Genomic DNA, 21,686 nt, shown 5'->3' with positions numbered 1-21,686 from the left:
TGAGTCGAATAAATTCAAATGGATGTAAAACGACAAAAGAGTGTTGCACGTGTGGAAGTTTGCTGACTTCGACTGTTACCGCATGACTCAGCATTTCGTTCTTTTTGCCCATCAACCGACTGAAAGGAAAAGGTAAAGTGGAGGATTGCTCCTGGTGTCATCATCGTGCTTCTGACCAATTGCGACCGACACGCTTGTTGATGAGCATGCTGTTTCCCCCAGACACACACACACACACACACACACGCAGAGCAAAATTGATTGCACGCATCAGCGCGGTCGTAAAATTCTTGCCGCATTCCCATTGGCCGAGGCAGCACACCCACCAGCCAATGAGGGAGCAGGAAGGCACCCGCCGACTGGCAGCCTGGTAAAACTACTCGGCGACTGTGGCGCTTGTGTGTGGACGCGGCAACACGCGCACGCGAAGGGCACACGAGGGAAGGGAGGACAAGTCTGGCATATCAAGGAGGTAAGCGGTAAAACGGAGCAGCAGTCACCGCATCGCAAAAGCAAAACATGAAGGAAGAAACATGAGGGCCGCTGCGGTAAAGTGCAAGTTACTTAAAGCATTGAAAAAAAATTGGTTTTGAAATGTTTCAAGTTGCTCAAGAGATTTTCAAACATCTTGAAAAATATGTCTAGATTTTCTCAGAAAATTGTCAAAAAATAAATAAAAATTCTGACTTTTAGGAAATGGATGTTTTCACATCTTCATAAAAACTTCTAGTTGCCCAAAAATACTTTTAAGACCTGGAGTGGCAGAAAACCTTTGAGTCTCAAATGCATTTGGACCGAGTTACATAAATGCAAGTAGATATAGGGTGGAGGAAGTGTGCGTGACATGAACTCGAGTAAACTTTCTCTTCTCCTCCCTTGGCTATTTATTAGCTGTCAGGGCTGCCTGCAAATGAGTTCAGGATGACAAACAGGTGCAGAAAAGATGATAGGATATCTTTGTGGATATATGAACAGTAGATCGCCATTCAGATGTCATACTGGGTCACAACGCTTTTTGGGGAAAAAGGCCAGAGCCACAAACAGAAATTGGACTGCCGCAGGTTTTTAAAAACAAAAAAATTACAAATAAATAAAATAGATTTAAATAAATAAAATACATTTAAAAAAAATAAAATAAATATATATATATATATATATATATACACTGGTATGTTGTGTCTCTCCTTACTTGCAGTATTGTTCTCTGTGTGTACAAGACGAACAATGGCGAGATGGTAGCGATCCACTCGTACGCTTCCCGTGCGGTGCCTCGTTGTCTGCGATTGTTTGTCGTCCACGACGGTCCGGCGAGCGTCGCTGGGGTGGGGTGGCGCGCACGGGACCAGAAAGGAAAGGCCTGTAGCACACACGCATGCACACCCACATTTTGCTATTTCCAGAAGCTTCCTGGATTTTTGGCTTTAGGCCCAAATGTGTCCCGTCACCCCCGTTTTGTTTTTTTGCACTTCTGATCACAGACACACCGCGTGCCTCATTAGCGGGATTATGGACTTGGACTGTACTCTATGTGCTGGACGCCACTAACGTCTGCCCGGATGCTGACTCAGCTCGCTGACATACTGCCTGGCGCCAAATATGCAAGATTCACTTTTCCAACACACGATTGTTAGTCTTACCATAAATTGCGAGTTGCATTCCAAATATTACTCATAGTGGTCACAGAAGTAGTTGTGTAATAGTGTAATTACTACTACAGTAGTAGTAATAGAATTACTATCAATACAAAAAATTACTAATAGCACTTTTGCAACTGCTACTGTATTTTCCGGACTATAAACCGCTACTTTTTCCACGATTTTGAAACATGCACTTTCAGAGAAGGCCAACTTGGGTGACAATCAAATCAATGAAACAAAACATACAAGTGGCATTTGGGTGTGGACCGCAAATCCAGGTGCAACTCAACTGAACGTGATCAAGCAGACAGCAAGAATCCTCACCCCCCAAAAAATAAATAAAAGCGTGGGAAGCTGACCCATTATTGTCACTAGATGACCCAAAAAGCTCCACTGATCGTGTGTGTGCACGCGCGCACGTGTTTGTTGGGTCAACGCACCGTTGAAGTCAAACAAGCAAGCAATTGGCCTTGCGCTACTTCCATTTGTAAATAGTAGACGAGGCACTCATGGTCATCACGTCAGAGCGTGCTTGGACAAATGTCCATTTGGTGGGCCCATTAAGTGGGATAAAAGACCAAGTAGTTTTCAACACATTGTCACAATATCAAGAAAAAAAAACAAACAATGTGATTAAATTGAGCAAGTTTGTAATACACAAAGGTTACGTCAAGGCAACGGGGACATTTATTTTTCCTATTTTCCAAAAATGTTCAAATATGATTTCAGCGACAATGCTCTCAAGGTAAGGTAACGGTAATGAACGTGTTTTTTTTTTTTGCTGTGACATTATATGCCAGTCAGGTCAGTGACTCTCTCGTGCGTAGAGAGCCACGTTGTTTGCACTGGAGGGGGCGTGGCCTCACAAGTGGTGTATCTCCAAGCAGCCAATAGGACGTGGGGGCCAAGCTGACATCAATGGATGAAAAACACCGATTGTGACCACGATGTTCATCGCGGCGATGATGATGAAGATAGTGAAGGACAGTTGAATGAACTCTGGGGATTGTTACCGCCACCGAGGAGGTTCGGTTTTTGAGAAAAGTGAGCATCTTATTTTTCAGGGGAAGAATTAAACGCATAATTTTGAACCCATTTCACCACAACGGTCCATTTGCAACGCCGTAGAGGTGTCTGGGTGAGCATTTTAGTTTGATGAAGGTTCGTCATACGGCATTAGGAAACCTATAAATTCCCTGTTGAACCCCTGAAAAGGTTTCAAGAGGGCAATTGTGTCAACAAATCTGCACCAGAGCGGACTAGCGAGTCCCCCCCCCCTTTTTTTTAATGCACGTGTTTTGATCAATGTTCAGACTTGTTGTCGAGCAACATGTCAACAAAACGTGCGGTATGTGGGCCGCAGCAAAAAACGTGTAACTTCAGGTTACTTGTCTTCATGTCCACTGAGATCAAAAGATGGCCCGGGTTGACATCAGGAACAGCTGGCTTTATATTTGACCTAATAAAATCATCCACCTTCCCATTTGAATTATTATTATTATTTTTTTTAATTCTCATTCAAGTGAAGTCAAAGGCGCGCTTCAGCCTATCCTACTGATTTTGGACTTGCTGCTTCATGGTGATATAATGGAGAACAACATTGACAGCTGTTATAAGGTTTTAAGATCGGGATACACAAACGGTGGAGCAAATCACATAGAGAGACAATATAATACAGTCATATATTGTTTATCATATGTTGAAAAACAACTAAAATTACTGCAGATTACTGAGTTGTTGAATGAAAATATTTTTGAGATTATACTGCCCCCGGTGGCCAAGGCATCACTGCACAGAATAACCAATGGATTGCCGCTGTCATTTAACAAGACACTTGCTACTGATGTAGTTTGCAAAGCTCTGCCTCATATTTTTGTGGCTAATGAATAAGCTAACCAAACTATTGCAGGTGTTTGTCGAGCTGAAGTCTGTACAACAAATCTGACATCATTTCCCGAGCAGACAAACAACAACGCTCAGCAAGTGCGAGCATAAGTTAAGCTTTTATGCGCCTCTCTTACGTCAGCGAGTCAAATGGCTCCACGGGGGGAATGAACTTTACTGGATGTGATGCGACGACACAGAGCAGAAGCAGAACTAGGTGACGTGGGAAAAGGGCCAAAGTCTTCCTGCCTGCTTGCGTGTGAAGATCATAAATTCACAATCAGGCAGCCAGCATGCCTTTCTTTTTTTTTTCTTTTTTTACGTGCAGCAGCATTAATCTTGACGTAACATCAGATGACACATCATGACATAACCTCCCAAGCAGATAAACTTAATAAAGTGACCGGCCATATTATTAGGTACAGCTGCACAAACAAGGTAATAATGCCACGCGGTGGTGTACAAGTGCACGGCGCTCATAATTTTAAGGAGGAGGCCTTTATACTTAATTTATTTTTTCTAGTAAAATTTTTGAATATTTGTATTTATCGTTACAAGTTATTATAGAAAATCATCAAGAAAAACATTTTTTGTGGTTATTAAAAATAAAATTCTAATGGCTTAAAATGTGTCCAGTGTTGCAGGATTTTTTTCCCCACATAATAGATTCGTTTTTCACCAGAGTTGAAACAAACATTTCAATGAAAAACATTTTTACTCATAATAGTGCATGTTTTATTCTACTAAAATATAATGGCTACTCTAATAAAGTTACAAAAATGAATTTTGCCCTCATCAAATAGCTTATTTTTTCTCATCTTATGACTTCATTCCCATAAAATTACAAGTTAATGAATTAACATAATCATATGGACATGATAGAATACAATATAATATGGTATATATTGTATAATATCTTATGCTTTACCATCTTTTCTTCTTTCTTCAAAAAAGTTTTACAACAAATGTATTCTTGTTAAAAAAAAAATATAAAAAAAGCTTTCGATCATAGAATGACTTAAATTTTGGGGATCTAATGCCTAAAGGCAAAATGAACTTTGGAAGCAGAAATTTAAAAAGGAGCTGAACTAAGATGAATAAAAACATGGTTGCCACACCTGATCTCCTTCTATAAGGCGTTTTCAGTATTTGACGGTGACGGTCTTGACCTCGGTGAAGAAGTGGTAGGAATCCTTGCCGCCTTCCCGGCCGACGCCAGAGCTCTTCATGCCTCCGAAGGGCATGTTGAGATCCCGGACCAGCCAGCAGTTGGTCCACACCAGGCCCGCCTCAAGCGCGGCTGCCACCCGGTGCGCCTTGGCCACGTCGCGGGACCACACGGTGGCCGCCAGGCCGTAGCGCACGCCGTTGGCCAGGCCCACCGCCTGGTCCTCGCTGTCGAAGGGGCTGACGCAGGTGACCGGCCCGAAGATCTCCTCCTGCATGACGCGGGAGCCCTGCGGGACGCCAGAGATGACAGTGGCGCCCATGAAGTAGCCATTGGCGTTGCGCTCCGGGAGCACCATCTCATCCACGCCTTCGCCGCAGTGCACTGTCCCGCCCTCCGATTTGGCCAATGCAACATAGTCGCACACCTGGACGAGGAGGACGGAAAAACATATCACAAACTGGTAAAATTGGGAGTTTTTTTTTTTGTTGCCCAAATGTAATGTGACTCTTCTCTTAAAATTGTGATTTTATGATGCTTCATTCTTGTAAAACAATGACGTGTATGTTTGCACCTTTTTCAAGTGCTCCTTGCTGATGAGCGCGCCATTGCTGTTGCTGAGGTCCGAAGGCACGCCCGTCTTCCACTTCCTGGCGGCTGCCACAAACCTTTCCAAGAACATCGCGTAGACGCTCCGCTCCACGTAAATGCGGCTGGTGCACAAGCAGATCTCTCCCTGGAAACACAAGTGATTTGATTGACACGTGAACCGATTTCACACACACACTTGTGATTAAATTGAGACAAGATCATCATTATTTTAGTACTTTTTGTGAAAAGTTCGATTTATTGGAGTGTTGTGAAGCAAGACTCTACCAACTGCAACGGTGCTCTATCACCCTCATGTGGTCACTCTTGATCACTACACTTACATGACTTCTATACGGTTCCAAAATTTCTCCTCTTACCTGATTGGAGAAGCTGGAGCGGACGGTGGTTTCGATGCACCGATCCAGATCGGTATCGGCGAAAATAACTGCTGGGTTCTTGCCGCCAAGCTCTAGCGACAACTTCTTACAGTAGGGGGCGCTGCGCTCGGTGATAAGACTGGCAGTCGCCGTGGAGCCTGTAAAGGAGATAAGGGGAACATCGGGGTGGCCAACCAGGGCGTTGCCCGCCCGGACACCCGTCCCGAATACGATGTTGACCACGCCGGGGGGAACACCTGGAGGACCAAGGAAAATCTTCAAATTCAGGACCGGATTTGAAGGGCGGGGGTCTTCTATCAATATGTGGCCCTACCAGCTTGTTGCATCAGCTTGCACATCATCCAGGCAGTCACTGAGGTCATCTCGCTTGGTTTGGCGACCACCGTGTTGCCCGCGGCGATGGCCGGTGCGATCTTCCACGTCAGCAGGTACAAAGGAAGATTCCAAGGGCTGATCAGACCAGCTACACAAACATTTACAACAATCACGATGGGAAATTCAAACAACAAACGTGTGTGCTATGCTTCTTACAAAGGAAAATAGTACTATAATAATGTTATTAAGTTATATAGTAATAGTGCAATTCAATAAAAGTTTGTACAGTTTAATTCACTGCGGCACCTTCGGGTGTATGTGTCTTGGCCACCGGGTGGCAGTATAAGTCATGTAGACAAAAAAGACTAGTTTCACAACTACTGTGACTTAGTCAGCTGCTGCAAATTGCAGAAATCAAGTAATTGGTAAGGAGCCAATGATGCCACAAGAGGGCGCCAAAGCATTGTTATATATTGTCAGCAAATTACAGAAGATAAAATGCAAAAAGAATAAAAATATACAAATCAGATAATAGGTTAATTTGCAAATAGGTGATTTTACAAATTTGAATTTGAAATATGCTGCGCTGAACTGTATTGCCTCTACGTTTTTTCACATCTCTCAAGTGGCATCGGCATCTGGAACGTGCTCGAACCTTAAATACTACCTGACCCAAATAAAAAAAAAACTAACTGTCAGTTTCAGGACTGGCAAGTGCTCAGGTGTATCTTACCCACTCCGACAGGGCAGCGCACAGTGTAGTTGAGGCAGCCCATGTGGTCCATCTGGCTGGAGTCGTTGGTGTGGTGGAGCGCCGACGAGGCAAAGAAGCGGAAATTGTACGCAGATCGGGGAATGTCCACGGTCCGTGCAAACGTCAATGTCTTACCTGTGAATGTTGCACCACATAAATTGGACCAACAGTGGAAAAAAAAAACAAACAAAAAAAACAAGACAATCTGACTCCAATCCCACTAAAGTGCGACTGAGGTGTACCGCAAGGCTGCGTGCTTGACCCCTTCCTCGTCTGTTGTCCGTTGAAATTTTTATATATATATTTTTTTTTTTACATGTTTTGTGACATTTTGTTTTGTGTAGATTGGCATAGAAAGAAAACTGCCTTTACGGCTGCAGTGTTGATACAAACGAGAACACAGCTTTCCCCTCACCTTGGTCTTTGGACTCAGCCTGCGCCAACTCCTCCAGGTGGGCCTCGATCAGGTCAGCCATCTTGTTGAGGATCTGTGCCCTCTGTTCTGGACTGCGAGCTGCCCAGCCTGGAAAGGCTTCCTTGGCCGCAACCACCGCTGCCTCCACCTACGGAACACATTTGTAACAAGTCGCATTGAGGTGCTCCTTGGGCTACACACTCAATGACCATTTTCCTCATAATATTGCTCAATTTTGGTATTAAGTCGTTAAATAAAGACAGTTATAAAGCCTTTTGACTCATCTTTCAAGACAGAATGAAGATTGTCATCTATAAAAATAAAAGCAGCAAACTAATCTTGGATTTGTCTCCCACATAATGGAAACCACAAATTGAGATTTGACCACATCTGTTTCTTCCACTCTAAAGCTGTGCTGATCTTAAATTTAAAGTGATTTAACGCTGCAGTCTAAGGATGGTTTGGAATCTTCAATGAACCTAACATGGGGGAGGAAGTTGGAGCACCAGCAGAAATCCCTCACAAGAACAAGGAGAAAAGAAACTTCCACGAATGTTACACCGGGTCTTTTAAGTTTAGTCTTGCGTGCGCATGTGTTTAATTATTTACTCGCCCATAGACTGCAGAGAGCAAAGGTTCTCGTCACATGCGACGGTCTATTCAACTTATTTGCAAGATTTCTTTGGGTTTTGCATCAAGCATCAACTAAAATGCAACAATTCTAAGAGAAAAGTAGAAAAAGATTCAGACAGTCATTATGGTCAGAGGATAACAGCTCAACATTGTACCTCATCCTCACCACTGTCGGGCACTTTGCAGTACACTTGCCCCGTGGACGGGTCGTACGAGTCGATGTGACTCCGACAAGGGACGAACTTCCCACCGATGTAGTTCTCCAGGACCAATAAGGTGCTTGCCTCCATGCTGCTTTGCATTCTTGATGATGAGAAAGTTCAGAGACTGAAAACTGAGAAGTGAATCTGTCAGCGTCTACCAACGAATCCCAGTCGGACTACACGGCACTGCCCACTTTGCAACTTCTGCCTTCACTCATGACAGGAAAATGCAGACGTGCACAGGAAGTGCATGTGTGTGTGTGTGTGGTGCCTTTTATTACCTTTTGCACCAAAATAAAGAAAATTCTGAGAAAAGTGCAGCATACCTCCACAACACTACAATCTACAACCACAATGTCACAAAGGCAGACATTTTAAACAAGCATCAGAATTTTTACATTGCAACTGAACGTGAATAAAAGATTACAAACCAGGAAGTCGGAAAAGATATTTCAGAAAGTTAAGAAATTAAATTAAAAAAAACAAAACAGGAGAAAAGGTAAATGCATGATATTGAAAAACACGTTTGGAAGAATCCCCAATTTTGTGGTCTAATTCATTGACCACAAACACAATCTGAACTCGCCTCCTATTTATCTTGAGATCTGAGACCCAAATGTCTTCAGTATGCAACCTTGCTGCTCCAATACTTTTGGAGTGGACTGTAAACCCAAACCTCCACCAGGGAAAGGTCACAGTTCAGGTAGGAGCCAATCCCTCTTTGCAAAGTGTATTTTCTTTTACTCTCAAGGGAACCTACCATGACTAATCTCAACACACACATGCATAATTAAGAGTTCAGATCATCGCTGCCGGTATTTGTCCCGCCCCAAATAAGGGCCCCGAGCTACAAGTGCCACAAAGGAAAATATTTACTCATGAGTTTTCATAAAAAAACACAGTAGTATCAACATTAAAATTAAAATTAACTACTCTGGCGAGACATGAAAGCTATGATGAATCCATTCGATTTAGGCTGTTACACACGTTGGCGCATTATCAGTGCAGCGTAGTCGATTTTACCCACTCACGGCTGGGTTCAATTTTCCGACAAATGACGTTCTCATCCGTATGTAAACTAGTCTATGGATTGCTATTGAATCCCATCAATTTGATTTTTTTTCTCTGTCTACTGAACCAATGTAAATTATTTTCTTAATTTACGGTATTTCAAATAAGATGATCACAGTCATGATTATTTTCCCCCTAAAATGTTTTTTTTTGTAAACGTTAACATCTACAAGTTAAGATTTAGCAGCTAAAGTGCAGCATTTTTCAAAACCGTACTCTTTTGTTTGCTTTGCGTCAACGGAGGTGAAACGAGACATTTAAGGTTTTGTTGGCGTTTATTTTTTTTTTGTTGCAATAATTATAAAAGGATGGTGCAAAACCTTTTCAAACAAAACAAGTAAGAGCGATTTGGTGAGCATTTTTTGTTTTATCTTCATCCCATCATACTTCTTTAAATGCAGTCTGTGTATCCTCATTACTTCAGATGCAACTGAACGTGCGCATGTTTGACAACACGACCAAATCGTTCCTCCAAAAATTAGATTGTATTCAATCCTGCTGAATCAAATTAAATTTGTCTATTTCGGCTCGAAAACGAAAACAATAAGCTGCGAGATTGGTTTGTTCTGCCGCGGCTCCACCAGCGTAGCTTGTTACACTTCAATATTTGAACAAACCGTTAATCAGGAGAATACAGTGTGATTAAACACTGTCCATCTGACTAAAGCGTGGACATCATGCGAGTCTTTTGGTGTGGAAGCTTGACGTCGCCGGGCGCCGCCAACTTGTTCAGGCTCGCAACCGACTGGTTGACAATAGTTGATCGGGCCAGTCGGGTGAGGCCGCAGGCATGGGGGTGGAGGGCCGCCACGCTCTCGTGTGCTCTCCGATGGACAACGCTGATGGAAACGGCCTTCATTCTTTGATCTGGCGAGAAAAGGAAACCATAGCCATGAGAGAACGGTAGACGTTTAACAGGATATCCTTCAGATTTGAAAATGTGCCAAATTTATAATCTGTCCTTTCATACTATCAACCATCATCTTGTCATTTTGTTTGACTTCTGTATAATTTTTGCTCAATTTCAGATTTGCAGTTTCTTGTTTACTGCGCAAAGGCACGTTTTACCTTTAAAAAAAATCAAATAAAAATGGATAAGATTAATTATATACAGTACCTACTGCCATCTTGTGGAAGAACACTTAATTTTTTTGCCTTTTATCTTAAGTAATTCTGGTTGGAACTATTCACTGAGTGGAAATTCATTCGATCAAGGAGTAAAATAATAATAAAAAAAATGGACATATGGTCGCAATATTAAAAAATATAAATCAATAAAAAATACCAGTGACAGCCCTTGCATTTAGAAACTCAGCCTTTTGCGGAAATTTTACCTGCCTTAACCCCCCCCCACCCTAATAATACAGGTGGTGGTTATGATGTATGCATACCTCAGTGACCACGCCAGCAGCGATGGTGGAGCCCACGTAGCGCAGCATAAAGCGACCCAGCTCTTTGAAATCTTTGTAGAGCTCCAACGCCACGGGCCTCTGTGTCTGGATCTCCACTATGGCGTTCATGCCTTTCCCCAAACACCTTGACAGACAGCCACATACACACTCAAGTTAAATACGAATGATCATCGTGATTCTTTACAGTTATTAGACCTTTATTAGACCCTTCTTTTCTCTTTAGAAAATGTGGAAAATTCCGCATCAACACTCACTTTGGTTTCTTCTTGAGGACCTCGCCGCTGCTCTTGTGCAAAACGCTTATCAGTTTAGTAATGGTGGCCGGCTCGCTCACGGTCCCGTAATGCAACAAGACCTGCAAGCACGCAATTTGAATTGCTCACAAGATCGAATGGGTCAACGATGACTCGAATCTCAAATGAGTGATTAGGTTATTAAAGTCACAGTTTAACCTGTGATAAGAATGCCCTTAAGGTCAGCAAAAACAAAGAAAGTAAAGTGGGGCTGACTTTGGGCGAGAGGCAACAGCGGACACCCTCAAGTGGTCGCCAGCCTAGTTTGAGAAGCTCAGATTGAAATAGCGTGCCTACCGGAAAGCCTTTTGTGATGGGAACCTCAAAATTGAAGAGCAATAGTCGCGCCCTGAATCGGGTGCAAACTCGGATGGGCTCTTTGGGATCACAGAACACACAGCCCACACTGTAAAGAGGCAAAGAGGGAAAACGGCAATCAGTAGGGCTGATAAATTATAATGGAAAAAAAAAATGGGAGTCTGTTTACTTGATCTTGATAATGTCCATGCCAGTTACCGTCAGACTGACATGATCGCCGGCTACAGCCCAGTCCAAAGGTGCGTCGTGCAGTGTGATTCCTGACAGATGTTAGTCACGCAGTCACCACATGATGGCAGTGTTAATCCCCACACGCCCACAGTCATTTCTCTTAAGAGTCATTAAGACTTTCATTCTTATTTGCTATGCAAAAGTGGAGAAATACCTTTGATTAGACAAGTTTCATTGGGGGGCATGGCCAGCAGTTTCTCTCCAGTCTGAATATAACCAGCCTCAATCTTGCCTGTGATGCAGAAGCCCGAGCCCTGGTCTGGATGAAGAACACAAAGCAGTGACGTGAAATAAGAAAAGGGTTGGGTTGAGCAGCGGTGCACGGAATCCCGCATTCATTCATTTATACACGCACACAGTATGAGACTGCAACTTTACCTTTAAAGACATCAGACACGCACAGTCGGAAAGGTTTGTCCACAGAGCGCTGAGGGGGCCTGAAGCCATCTTTGTAGGAAAGGGAGACGAATTAGTTTTTAGAGTCGTAAAGACACATCACAGTTAACATTTGATACTTGTCGCCATTTCTGACCCATGTTTCCATACGCAGTTTACACAATTTGAATTTTTGTTCAAGTTAGAGTACACATTTGTCGGTTTTGTTGGATTGCAGGAACAAAGTTTGGTAATTTGAAGGGGCGGATCACAGTTCTGCCACTTCAAAGACGAGAGGTTTGTGCAATTTTAAATAGAATTTTTTTTAATCACTACAGCCCAATTAGCTTGTTATAAGACGTTATAATTACAAACTCATTATGGAATTAGATGAACAATGCACATGTCAGTATTTTTTTTTTCGGCCATGGGATCAGAAATGCGAAACATGACAAAGGAAAAAATGCTAACATGCCAACACATTTAGTCTGGCAGGAGGCCGGATTTGCATTTCTACTTGTCTAGCTGAAAGTGAAAGAGCATTACACTGTCACTGGGGGAACTTGACAGACTTTCAACTTTACTTTCATTCCTGCTATCGTGCATTACCAATCTGCTCTAGGAGGCTGAGACCGGAATACCAAGAGGTGAGCTCAGACACCGAACTCCTCGTGCTGAGGTTCTCTCCTGACAGGCCGCTGGTGGGGATGTAGAAAACGTCAGAGTCCTGAGGATGCAATGAATAAATAAATAAATATGTAGAGTATCCGCTTATTTGTTCAAACGTGACTGTAGCATGGAATGCATTTCAACCAACCTTGAAGCCCGCCTGCTTGAGAAAGTGGCCGAGTTTGGATGTGATTTCTTGGAAGCGTTCCTGTTGCCAATTAACCTGCGGATTTGCACCGGTTCACACAGTTAGCAGCCAGGAGTGGTGACACCAATTAAAACACGGCAACATGAATCAAAGTATGCGTCAGGGAGGAAGTTTAGGGGCGTTAAAGGAGTTCGGACTGCATTCTGGGATGTGGCGATCACTGGGAGGGACGCGCAAGTCGAGACTTGCAAGTGGCCGGACCAGCTAGTAGAACAAAGACGGCAAGTGCGGCAAATAGAGGGGTGTGGCTTTATTCAGCGTTGTCTCATGAAAATCATGTCAACTAATTTCATTGACGTGAATGAAGAATCATCATTTAGTGTCTGCGTTCTGACCTGGTCCATCTTGTTGACCGCCACCGCCAGCTGAGTGACGCCGAGCGAACGCACCAACAGGCCGTGTTCCCTGGTCTGGCCGCCCGCCTCGAAGCCGGCCTCGAACCCACCTCGACTGGCGTCCACCACCAGCACGGCCACGTCTGCCTGAGGAGAAAAACCGCGTATGCACATGCGCGCACACACGCAGTAGAGTGACTCCACTACTGAGGAAAATCATCGGTTTTCCATTGTAACGCCAGACAATTTTGACATTCATGTACTGGACCGATTATAAACCCTTGACAAAGAACACCAGTTCCCTACGGGAACGGCAAGTAATTGTGACATTTATCTATCTTAAAATCCTGACTGAGTGAAGAGTTTTGTGGACCATCGCTAAAATCAATCTACTGTGGGTCCTGGGCTTACAACGGAGTTCCATTCCTACAGCAGAACAATTTTTTAATGCAGTAGAATCAAAGTTACAGTAGACATTTGCATGAAAACCACTTCAAGGCCACAAAGTTGAAAAAAAAAAAAACATGTGAAAACCCACAAGGATAGAAGTAACTGAGCAGGTCTTGTGCCACATTTCTCATGAAAAACAAAAGAGGATTAGGGCACAATTATTACCTAGACCGTACATGAATTACAATTGTCTCAAGGAAGCTTTCGCCAAATCCATGTCATGAAAAAGGTGATACCGCTTTTAGCGCTAGGACAGTCATATGGTAAAAAAAGAAATGACAAAGTGCCGTCGAGCGCACCTTGAATGAGCAACACCCAAAACCGCAACATCAAGCTTGCTGGGACGTAGCCAGCGATTTGTGTCATATGTTTCGTGGTTTGTTTCAAATTGAAGCTCCAAGAGGGAGGTGTCGTTACCTGGGCAGCGCCGGTGATCATGTTGGGGATGAAGTCTTTGTGTCCGGGTGCGTCCATCAGCGTCACCACCTTTGACTTTGTCTCAAATTTGGTCATGCCGACATCCATTGTCACACCTCTGCGGTCAAACAGAGCTTGTTTTTAAATTAAAACAAAACAAAAAAGGACAATATATATACATGGTAGAAAATGAAAGCAAAATACTATAACATTTAAATTGGCGGGAAAAAATATATATTTATTTTTCAACTCTCGACATTACCAGTAAACAAATCACAAGGTGTGGGCGACGCATTGTACCTGTCGCGCTCCTCGCCAGTTTCATCCAGCACCCAGGCGTAGGCGAACGAAGCCTTGCCCGCCTTCTTGGACTCGGTTTCATACTTGTGCATGGTGCGCTTGTTGACGTTGCCCAGAAGATAGAGCAGGTGGCCCATCAGCGTACTCTTCCCTGCGTCAACATGACCTGCACAAGCGGGATAAGAAAGACAAGACTTGAAGCTAAGTGGGGTGTGGGACGAGTGAAGCGAAACTTGACAAAAGATGGGAGAGGAAGACTGCGACGGGAGTGATAAAGCAGGTAGGGCGCCGGGGGAGATGATAAGAGATGGCCAAAAAGGAAGCTGGACATGTTGCAAAAGTGTAGATACTAAGATGGTTGCAGGTTTCACACTAAGGGAAACTGAAAACTTCTGAAAGCAGGGTTAGAATAGTTTGGGATTTTTTCATGATAGTTTTATTTCAATTTGCCTTTTTTTAATTTTTTTATTATAATTTAATTATACATTTTAAATTGTAATTAATTTTAATTTATAGAACAGGTTTGTTTGTTACTTTTTTATCGACCATGTATTGCTAATGTATTATTTTATCCATTTTTGTATTTTAATATATGGAGTATTTGTGCAAGATTAAAAAAAGGTCTCCAGGACTCATGGTATTGTATAAGAAAATAAGTGAACCCTGAAAGCTCATGTATGATAATTGCCAAAGACGAAAAAAAATGAGACTTTTTATAATTACAGCTATTCGGTTTTATAAACTCTTTTTATAAGAATGTTTTAACTTATTTCATGAAAATGTTTTTTTTCTTTTCAATTTTATTTGATTAGTTTCCAAGATTATATATAAAAATCTTGGAAACTCCCGAGTCATTTTTTATGGCCTAAATGTGAGAAGAGTAATCTTAAAAGAAGTATAGTAATATAGTATAGTATATTGCGGCTTTTTTTAAGATGTTGTTACAACAGTTACTTTTCTTATACTGATCACACAATATTGTATTGCTTTTGCTCACGTTGTATTTAATGAACTAGCCCTAATTACACAGAAGAGGAAAAAAAAAAACGAACGTCTCCCCCTCAGAAGTGTACATTCACTCTTACCGATCACCACTAAATTCAGCAGAGGTTTGCCCCCTTGTCTCTTCTCCAGTTCAGCCTTCACATCGATGGCCTGCCGGGCCTTTCCGCCAGAACGTCCGGGAGTGGGAACGCCGGCGAGCTCGTCCTCGTTCGAACCTCTGCAAGGCGTCCCGGGTCGCTTGGGCGTGGCCTCGCCGGCGGCGGGCGTTGCCGTGGTGTTTTCGGGGCTGTTGCCTCGCCGCGCCACGGCAGCGATGACGCCGTTATCCCCGCTGCTGAGGAGAGAGAAACAGATAGCAGTGAAGGAAACTCGTCCGGGTAAAAGCGACGGGAGCCTATAAGTCAGACTTCAACGTTTATGTACCTAATCTTGTGACAAGTAGGCGAGCATGTCTGTGTGTTGGGTACCTTGGAACATCGAATCCCATGGTCTGCTTTTTGCCGGAGACGGTCATGCGGGCCACTTTGGGTACGACTTCACAGTCCAGTTTATTGTTTGAGACGTCTCTGCTTTTAGCTACGAGGAGCACAAGATGGGTTCTCATTCAGGTGCTTCAACTTCAATACAGCCAACAAGAAAATTTTTTGGGGAAATTCTCTTACCCTTGACTTATTTCTACGACCAGAGTTTTCCTGGTTTTACGGACATATATGGTATCTACCAATTATTTTTGTGTTCGCCAGCAAAACAATCCAGTGAATTCAGCTTTTCTTGTGAGCAAAATATAATAGTGCACCGAAAATGCAAAACGAATCGTGCAGCTCTTTGCAACCATTTCTCCTTACACATTTTTGTCATCTGAAAAGCAGATGATTAGATTATCAACTAGCTCTTTTTGCAAGTCTTTGTCATGCTTTGTCATCCCAGTCCCAAAAGGCCATCCGCGCAAGTCATACTGAGCTGCTACTGATTCATTTAAGACGGTAAGGCTGCACACTGGCGGTGTTACTTCCTGGCTCACAAAGGGTTAATCTCGGAAGAGGCCGTTGTGTCCCGTTTAGAGCACAAGCCTGACGAGATAATTGACAGAATTGAGTCCTGACAACTACGCCACACTGAATGGAGAGACATTATTTGCAATACAGAAAATGACATTTTTGTTGATTATCTTGACGAGACAATTCAAGAGGGACGGTGAAGAGATAAACTGCGCCTCCCTCAACAGAATAGTGAAATCACTTTTGTGAGCCTTCTGTGAATGGCTGACTCAGCACAAGAGGGAAAAGCCCATCTGCTGTTTGAAGCAAAGAAAGCGGACAGACTATAAGTCTGGCCATACCGATGAACTGATTAATCCCCCAAAACCAAATTTGGTCAGTCTGCTTGCAATCATAGTGAGCCCCAATACAGCAAGTTGAAATGCAAAAAAAAAAAAGGACTATCAATTAAACTGTTGACGGGGATCACAAGGAAACCAAACAGCTAGCAGTCAGGTACTCAATTCATTCAGTGGACCGTAACCGCTACTTTGAATGTTTGAAGAAACAAACATTTGCTTAAGCAAACGGACATGTTGTGCTTTGCGACTAAAATAAAAGGACACTTGCCAGACAGTTGTAGGCTGGAGAAAGCCAAAGGATGAGGTCTTGTTGACATGATTTTCTCTTTTTTTTTTTTTTTTAATTATTAGTTTGAGTGAGAATTTCTTGGTTTATGTTAGGGATTATGCTACAACTGCCGAACGCGTTTCCCAAAAAAACAAAAAACAATGGCAGGGTGTGGAATGGCCCAGGGAAGAGACCATTAAAATTTGGTGTGTGTCCAGTTCAATTGTGTAAACACACTTCCGGCAAAGATGCAAGGTAAGGCTTATTGGTGGAATTGTGATCAATTTAACTCATTTTGGTTACATTTTTGGACCGCTTCATTTTTGCTGAGTGACGTAAATATAAGTCAGGAGAGATGTCACGTTTTGCCCAACATAATACTCTTCAGGTTTGAGATCAGCACAGCTTTTGAGTAGAAAATTAAGATTAGGTCTTGGAACTCTGCTCGTCAATTTGATTATGAGGCAGAGAAATGACAACATCTTGGAAGCAGGGCATGTTTAGGCACCTGACACTTGAATAGAGTATTGGTATGGTATAAACAGAGAATATGTCACGGTAGGTCATAGAAAGTGCGTATCGCCACCATGAGAAATTATGACACAGTTCATGGAGCCGATGGCAAAGATGTAAAAAAAAAGCGACTGATGTTCAACATGAGTCAGCACTGCTAACAGATTAATTAACAGTTGTATATATGTAAATAAATGATTGCCATCAAAAGCCCTTAAAAGCAAACCACCAGGTGATAGATGTCAGGCTTGACACTCATTTCACCCCTCCCACTGTTACGTTGCAAACATTTGTACAACTTTATACAACTTGCATGCCACTGCTAATTTACTGCATCCAGTAAAAAAATATATGAATTTTTTTTTTTTGTTTTGCTCACTCATGGCTTATTTTCACAAGCACCCATCCCTATTTATTTTTCCTCCCTTCCATCCAGTTGTATGCTAGCCACAACTATCCTGAATTGTTGTTAGGTCTTGGTGGAGGTCTGCGTTCTCGGGCTAGTCGTGTTTCTTTTTGTGTGTCGGCCCAAGGGCAGCCCTGACATCAGGGCGGCCTGAGCTTAACTACAAACAACAAATGGTGTTCTGAGGCCTCGGAGCAGGATCTCGCAGTGAGCCAGTCATCCTTACAACTGGGCCCCGAGGGCCTAACTGAGCACAGGATGCGAGGAGCTCGCCCAGGATATGCAAATATCACCTCCCACCCCGTCAGAAAACACAGGCTCAAGCTAAATAAGACGCGCTGGCAGTGGGCGAGGAAGGTGATTGCCAGCCGCGTGGATCGAACGGGGTTACGCAAATCGGCCATGTCATAAGATGACATTTTAATGATCTAGCCTAGACACGAGTGACAGACCGATGTGTTTTTTTCCAGGGCCGATACAGAATATTCGTAGACATGAAGGCGATAACCGATATTTGAAGCCGATATTCATTTGTTGAAAAAAAGGGGTAAAACGGTGTCCAAATTTTCAAAGATAAAAACTCCCAAACTTGACTTAGTTTAAATGCCTGTAAGCGCATGTTTATTAAACAACTTCAGTGATTTACAACATTCTATTTTTTTTTTAAGTCTTATATTTCCCATAAAATAAAGGTCAAGGCATATTGTGCCAACCAGGCTCTGGTTGGGAGAAACACTGAGTTGTGTCAGACAAAAACAAAAGTTCGATTGAAAAAGTCATTTTAGTTGCACAAATTCCGCGCAACACTGAGAAAATTGATTGAGGCCGTTCAAAGCTGCTGCCAAAAGCTGTGAACCCCGAGTGACGCGACGAGATTTTCCAACGTAGGTGGCGTGCCGTGGAGACGCGGCACGAGATGGTGTGCCGCGAGTTGATGTGCGCCTGCAGTGACATTTTCTCCTCAAGCGCAGCATCCTGCTTAAAACCCACACAGACAGTCGCACGTCTCCGGACAAAGGTGTTCAACTCAGCATCGGCGGTCTCCATCGTAAAAACTATGTCGCCGTGAGATACGGCCGAGCCGAGCAGTCATTTCACAATGAGCCGCAGTTTGGCAGATGAGAAACAATTCGTCCAAAAAGACGCTTCAGGGTCTTAATGACACTCACAGCTGACGTCACTGCTTCAAAACCTCCGACTTTCCATCAGCGGTATGAGTATTTTATTGATTTATTTTTTTAGTGATCATTGCAGGCAAACTGTTATTGGTTCAAGTCATCAGTGCAGCCAGCTACTTTTCTCTTTACGTATGTGCCATTCAATGGAACAAAGTTATTTCGCTGTAACTGCAATCCCGTGAAACGGCAATAATTATGCTCAGCGCTCATAACTAAACGCAAGCATAAAGTTTTCATCCTCAGGGAAAAACATTACTGCAGTTCACGCTGTCACTTAGTTGTGAAGGTCTTCTTCATTTGTCAGCCTGATTTTATTAAATCGCCCCCAATGACCAAGTCGCAAAGATTTCTATTTAAAAGTGTTATGTCTTTATGAAGTTAAACATGACCGTACTAATTCCCTTAAACAAAAACGTAATTTCATTTTTTTTTTTGGTCGGCTGGAAGGGATTAAAATAATTTCCATTAATTTCAACTTATACGTCAAGGCATTTCCAAACTCCTCCAAAGGTTACAGGGAGAAACCGGTTGGACTGGTCTTGACATTATCTGCCCTACTCATCAATCCTTTTCCTGGGGCAGTCTCGTCCGTGTTTGATGACCTCGGGGTGCTGCGCACCTGCGTGGGGGTTGACACCCATCAAACTCAAACACTGGCCCATCACGTTCAAGGATCTCCCCGCATTTAAACCCGAGGAAGAAAATGACTCAACACGTATCGTGAACATCAGCCCATATTTTCCCAGGCTGCCTCATAAGAGCAGATAAACAGTCCGTCGTCGTCATTCACTCGGGGATGATTGAAAGCAAAACCTCAACATGACTCACGCTACAGATGGGGGCGGGGTTGCGCCTTCCTCAATGTCAGCTGCATACGTGATGGGAATAATAATAATGTGAATTACAAACAGCAAGCTGAGAATATAAGCGCTACATTAACCAACATGTGTTTTGTCGCGACTATTTTTCAGGCCTTTGACAAATTTCATTTTTTCATTTCTATATGAGCAGAGAAGCGCAAACATTACTTATATTGAAATTCAGCTTCATTTCAAATTTAACAAATTAACCTCGGGCAGCTTGTGGCGACACACCCACATTAGTTATTCTGATGATTATTATTTTAAGTCAATTCTATAACTGCACTGCTAATACTGTTTTTGTGTGTTTATTCATAGTAAAAAGGTGCCTGTGTGTGACACACTTGTTCATGAGAAAAACTCCAGGTGTCAATTTGACAAAGAGGGGAGAAAAAAAAAACAAAGTCAAACCCAAGCAACAGCAGTCAACCATCAGCATGGTTAGCTGATCCAGATCCAATAGTTGCACCTGCACGTATCATCAACCTCTTTCTTTTTGGTTTCTACGTCGAGGTTGCCAAGCCCAAAACAAGAAAAGGGGCCACACTTTAAAAGATGATGACAGCAAATTCACTACAGCGCAAGTTCGACGTTCTTGTCAAGTGTTGTTAAAAAAGTCAAAGGCTAAACAGGTGCAGTGAAATAAACTTTTTAAAAAAGACAAGAAAACATCATTGTACACATGAGAAAAATTGATAAAAGTGACAAAGACATTCCTATTGCTGCCATAAAATCCAAACAATTCATGACAACAAAAATCTGCATCAAGCGCAGAAGTAGCACATTAAGACGTGTCAGTCGAACAAAATAAAACATTTAATATCATCACGTGAGACGTTTGTTGGTCCGAATGGCGTCTTCATTCCACACCAAGTTCCACTCAGTCTCGTGCTATGCGACCTTTGGTCTACCTGGTGAAAGCTTTTCTCTGATTGGCCCTTACGATGTCGTCCGGTGAAGGCGTGTCAAACGCAAACGGGACGATGTGCTCAAGTTGTCCGCGAGAGCGTCCTTCCTTCTGTCCGACTTTAGCGAGCATTTTGGCTCTTCTGTTTCGCCGGCAGCTCCGGGAGGTCAACGAGATGGCAAAGACGGACGGTCGAGCGAAGACTAAAGTGTCCACGCCGAAGCCGAGCGGCCCGGGAGAGGACGGCGAGGGGAAATCGTCGATGTTGGCCATTAGAGCGCTCAAATCAATGCGCTGGTTCGACCTTGGGTTTGCAACTTTGCGGTGGCGCTCACTTTGGGCCCCGCCTTTTCGAGCGCTTTCCACCGCCGCTGGTTTCGAGCTGAGGAAGTACTGCGACCCATTTGAGGCTGCTGTGGTTTGACAGGTCAAAGGTGAGGCACCGAGCGGCTGTGTGAGGCCGGGCGGTCGCTTGGGCGCACCTGCTGCCTGAGGGGCCTCCGCTGAAGTGCTTGTGGCAACATGAGGCAACGCTAGCTCGGATAGCGACACGATCCCGTCGATGTATATGTCGGCGTTTTTCGGAAGGTGGTTGATTCTACTTTGGTGCTGCGAGGCGAGATCGGAGAGCGAGAGAGTCGGCGTGGCCTGGCATAAGCTTTCCATTGCGTTGTCGCCGGCGCAAGAGTTTGTGAAAATCGGGCTTCGGTTGCAATGCTCTTGGATTAATTCGGCTAACGACGGGCTGCCCTTTGGATGAGAAATTGAAAGCTCGCGTGTCCCTGATTGTTGACCGTGTATGACAGGACCCAAACAACTGAATCCAGGTGGAGGAGTTGCAGTTTTTACACCAGATTGCATAATAGAGAGGCTACTCAGAGAATCTGAAAGCAACGAAGAAGCTGATGGCATACTTAAAGATGCTAACGTGCCCAAAGACAAATGGTTATTCAAAATAAGGGACGTAGCATTCAGGGACGGAGCAGCCAAACGGGGCCCCTGGTCGCCCACTCCTGTGCGTTCACTTTTGCGCTCATGCTCAGTCATGAGCTGCGCCAGGCTAGCGCCGCTAACGCCAAGGCCGCTAGCATTCGGCCTTTGGCAGCCGGCGAGCGTCGTAAGCGGCGACAAAA

At 43.5% G+C, this 21,686-nt stretch overlaps 2 protein-coding genes across 5 annotated transcripts in view; both read right to left on the bottom strand.

Moving 5' to 3' along the window:
- Positions 1-3,193: 3,193 nt before the first annotated feature.
- On the bottom strand, positions 3,194-9,156 carry aldh8a1 (aldehyde dehydrogenase 8 family, member A1). The gene is made up of 7 exons (XM_088285707.1): positions 7,951-9,156; positions 7,163-7,310; positions 6,727-6,882; positions 5,992-6,141; positions 5,658-5,914; positions 5,264-5,425; positions 3,194-5,116 (listed from the first exon to the last, which is right to left on the bottom strand). The coding sequence occupies exons 1-7, from the start codon at positions 8,095-8,097 to the stop codon at positions 4,664-4,666; spliced, it is 1,473 nt and encodes a 490-aa protein (XP_088141833.1). The 5' UTR covers positions 8,098-9,156; the 3' UTR covers positions 3,194-4,663.
- Positions 9,157-9,416: 260 nt separating this feature from the next.
- Positions 9,417-21,686, bottom strand: part of hbs1l (HBS1-like translational GTPase) — a 19,723-nt gene continuing 7,453 nt past the window's right edge. For 2 of the 4 annotated variants that reach the window (XM_088285699.1, XM_088285701.1), the window contains exons 5-18: positions 15,550-15,658; positions 15,163-15,416; positions 14,078-14,243; positions 13,778-13,895; positions 12,911-13,057; positions 12,516-12,590; positions 12,308-12,425; positions 11,702-11,770; positions 11,478-11,582; positions 11,262-11,352; positions 11,072-11,180; positions 10,736-10,836; positions 10,461-10,605; positions 9,417-9,936 (exon numbers count right to left, since the gene is read on the bottom strand). In XM_088285699.1, coding sequence (XP_088141825.1) covers positions 9,925-9,936; positions 10,461-10,605; positions 10,736-10,836; positions 11,072-11,180; positions 11,262-11,352; positions 11,478-11,582; positions 11,702-11,770; positions 12,308-12,425; positions 12,516-12,590; positions 12,911-13,057; positions 13,778-13,895; positions 14,078-14,243; positions 15,163-15,416; positions 15,550-15,658 — 1,619 coding nt within the window. In that variant the 3' untranslated portion in view covers positions 9,417-9,924. The remainder of the gene's footprint in view (positions 9,937-10,460; positions 10,606-10,735; positions 10,837-11,071; positions 11,181-11,261; positions 11,353-11,477; positions 11,583-11,701; positions 11,771-12,307; positions 12,426-12,515; positions 12,591-12,910; positions 13,058-13,777; positions 13,896-14,077; positions 14,244-15,162; positions 15,417-15,549; positions 15,659-21,686) is intronic. The other 2 variants (XM_088285700.1, XM_088285702.1) reach the window with 1 other exon arrangement.

The sequence above is a fragment of the Idiotropiscis lumnitzeri genome, chromosome 21, assembly GCF_059441095.1.
Source record: "Idiotropiscis lumnitzeri isolate Australia: NSW breed Sydney's pygmy pipehorse chromosome 21, RoL_Ilum_1.0, whole genome shotgun sequence".
Lineage (NCBI taxonomy): Eukaryota > Metazoa > Chordata > Actinopteri > Syngnathiformes > Syngnathidae > Idiotropiscis > Idiotropiscis lumnitzeri.
This window is presented reverse-complemented; position numbering and strand designations above follow the sequence as displayed.

Bases quoted from the DNA above. Each gene is read 5' to 3' on its own strand.
- aldh8a1 (XM_088285707.1), bottom strand. From the start codon at position 8,097: ATGCAAAGCAGCATGGAGGCAAGCACCTTATTGGTCCTGGAGAACTAC. The intron at 6,142-6,726 runs GTAAGATACACC...ATGTTTGTGTAG, and splicing joins GCGCTGCCCTGTCGGAGTGG to CTGGTCTGATCAGCCCTTGG. The intron at 5,426-5,657 runs GTAAGAGGAGAA...TTGTGTTTCCAG, and splicing joins GCTCCAGCTTCTCCAATCAG to GGAGAGATCTGCTTGTGCAC.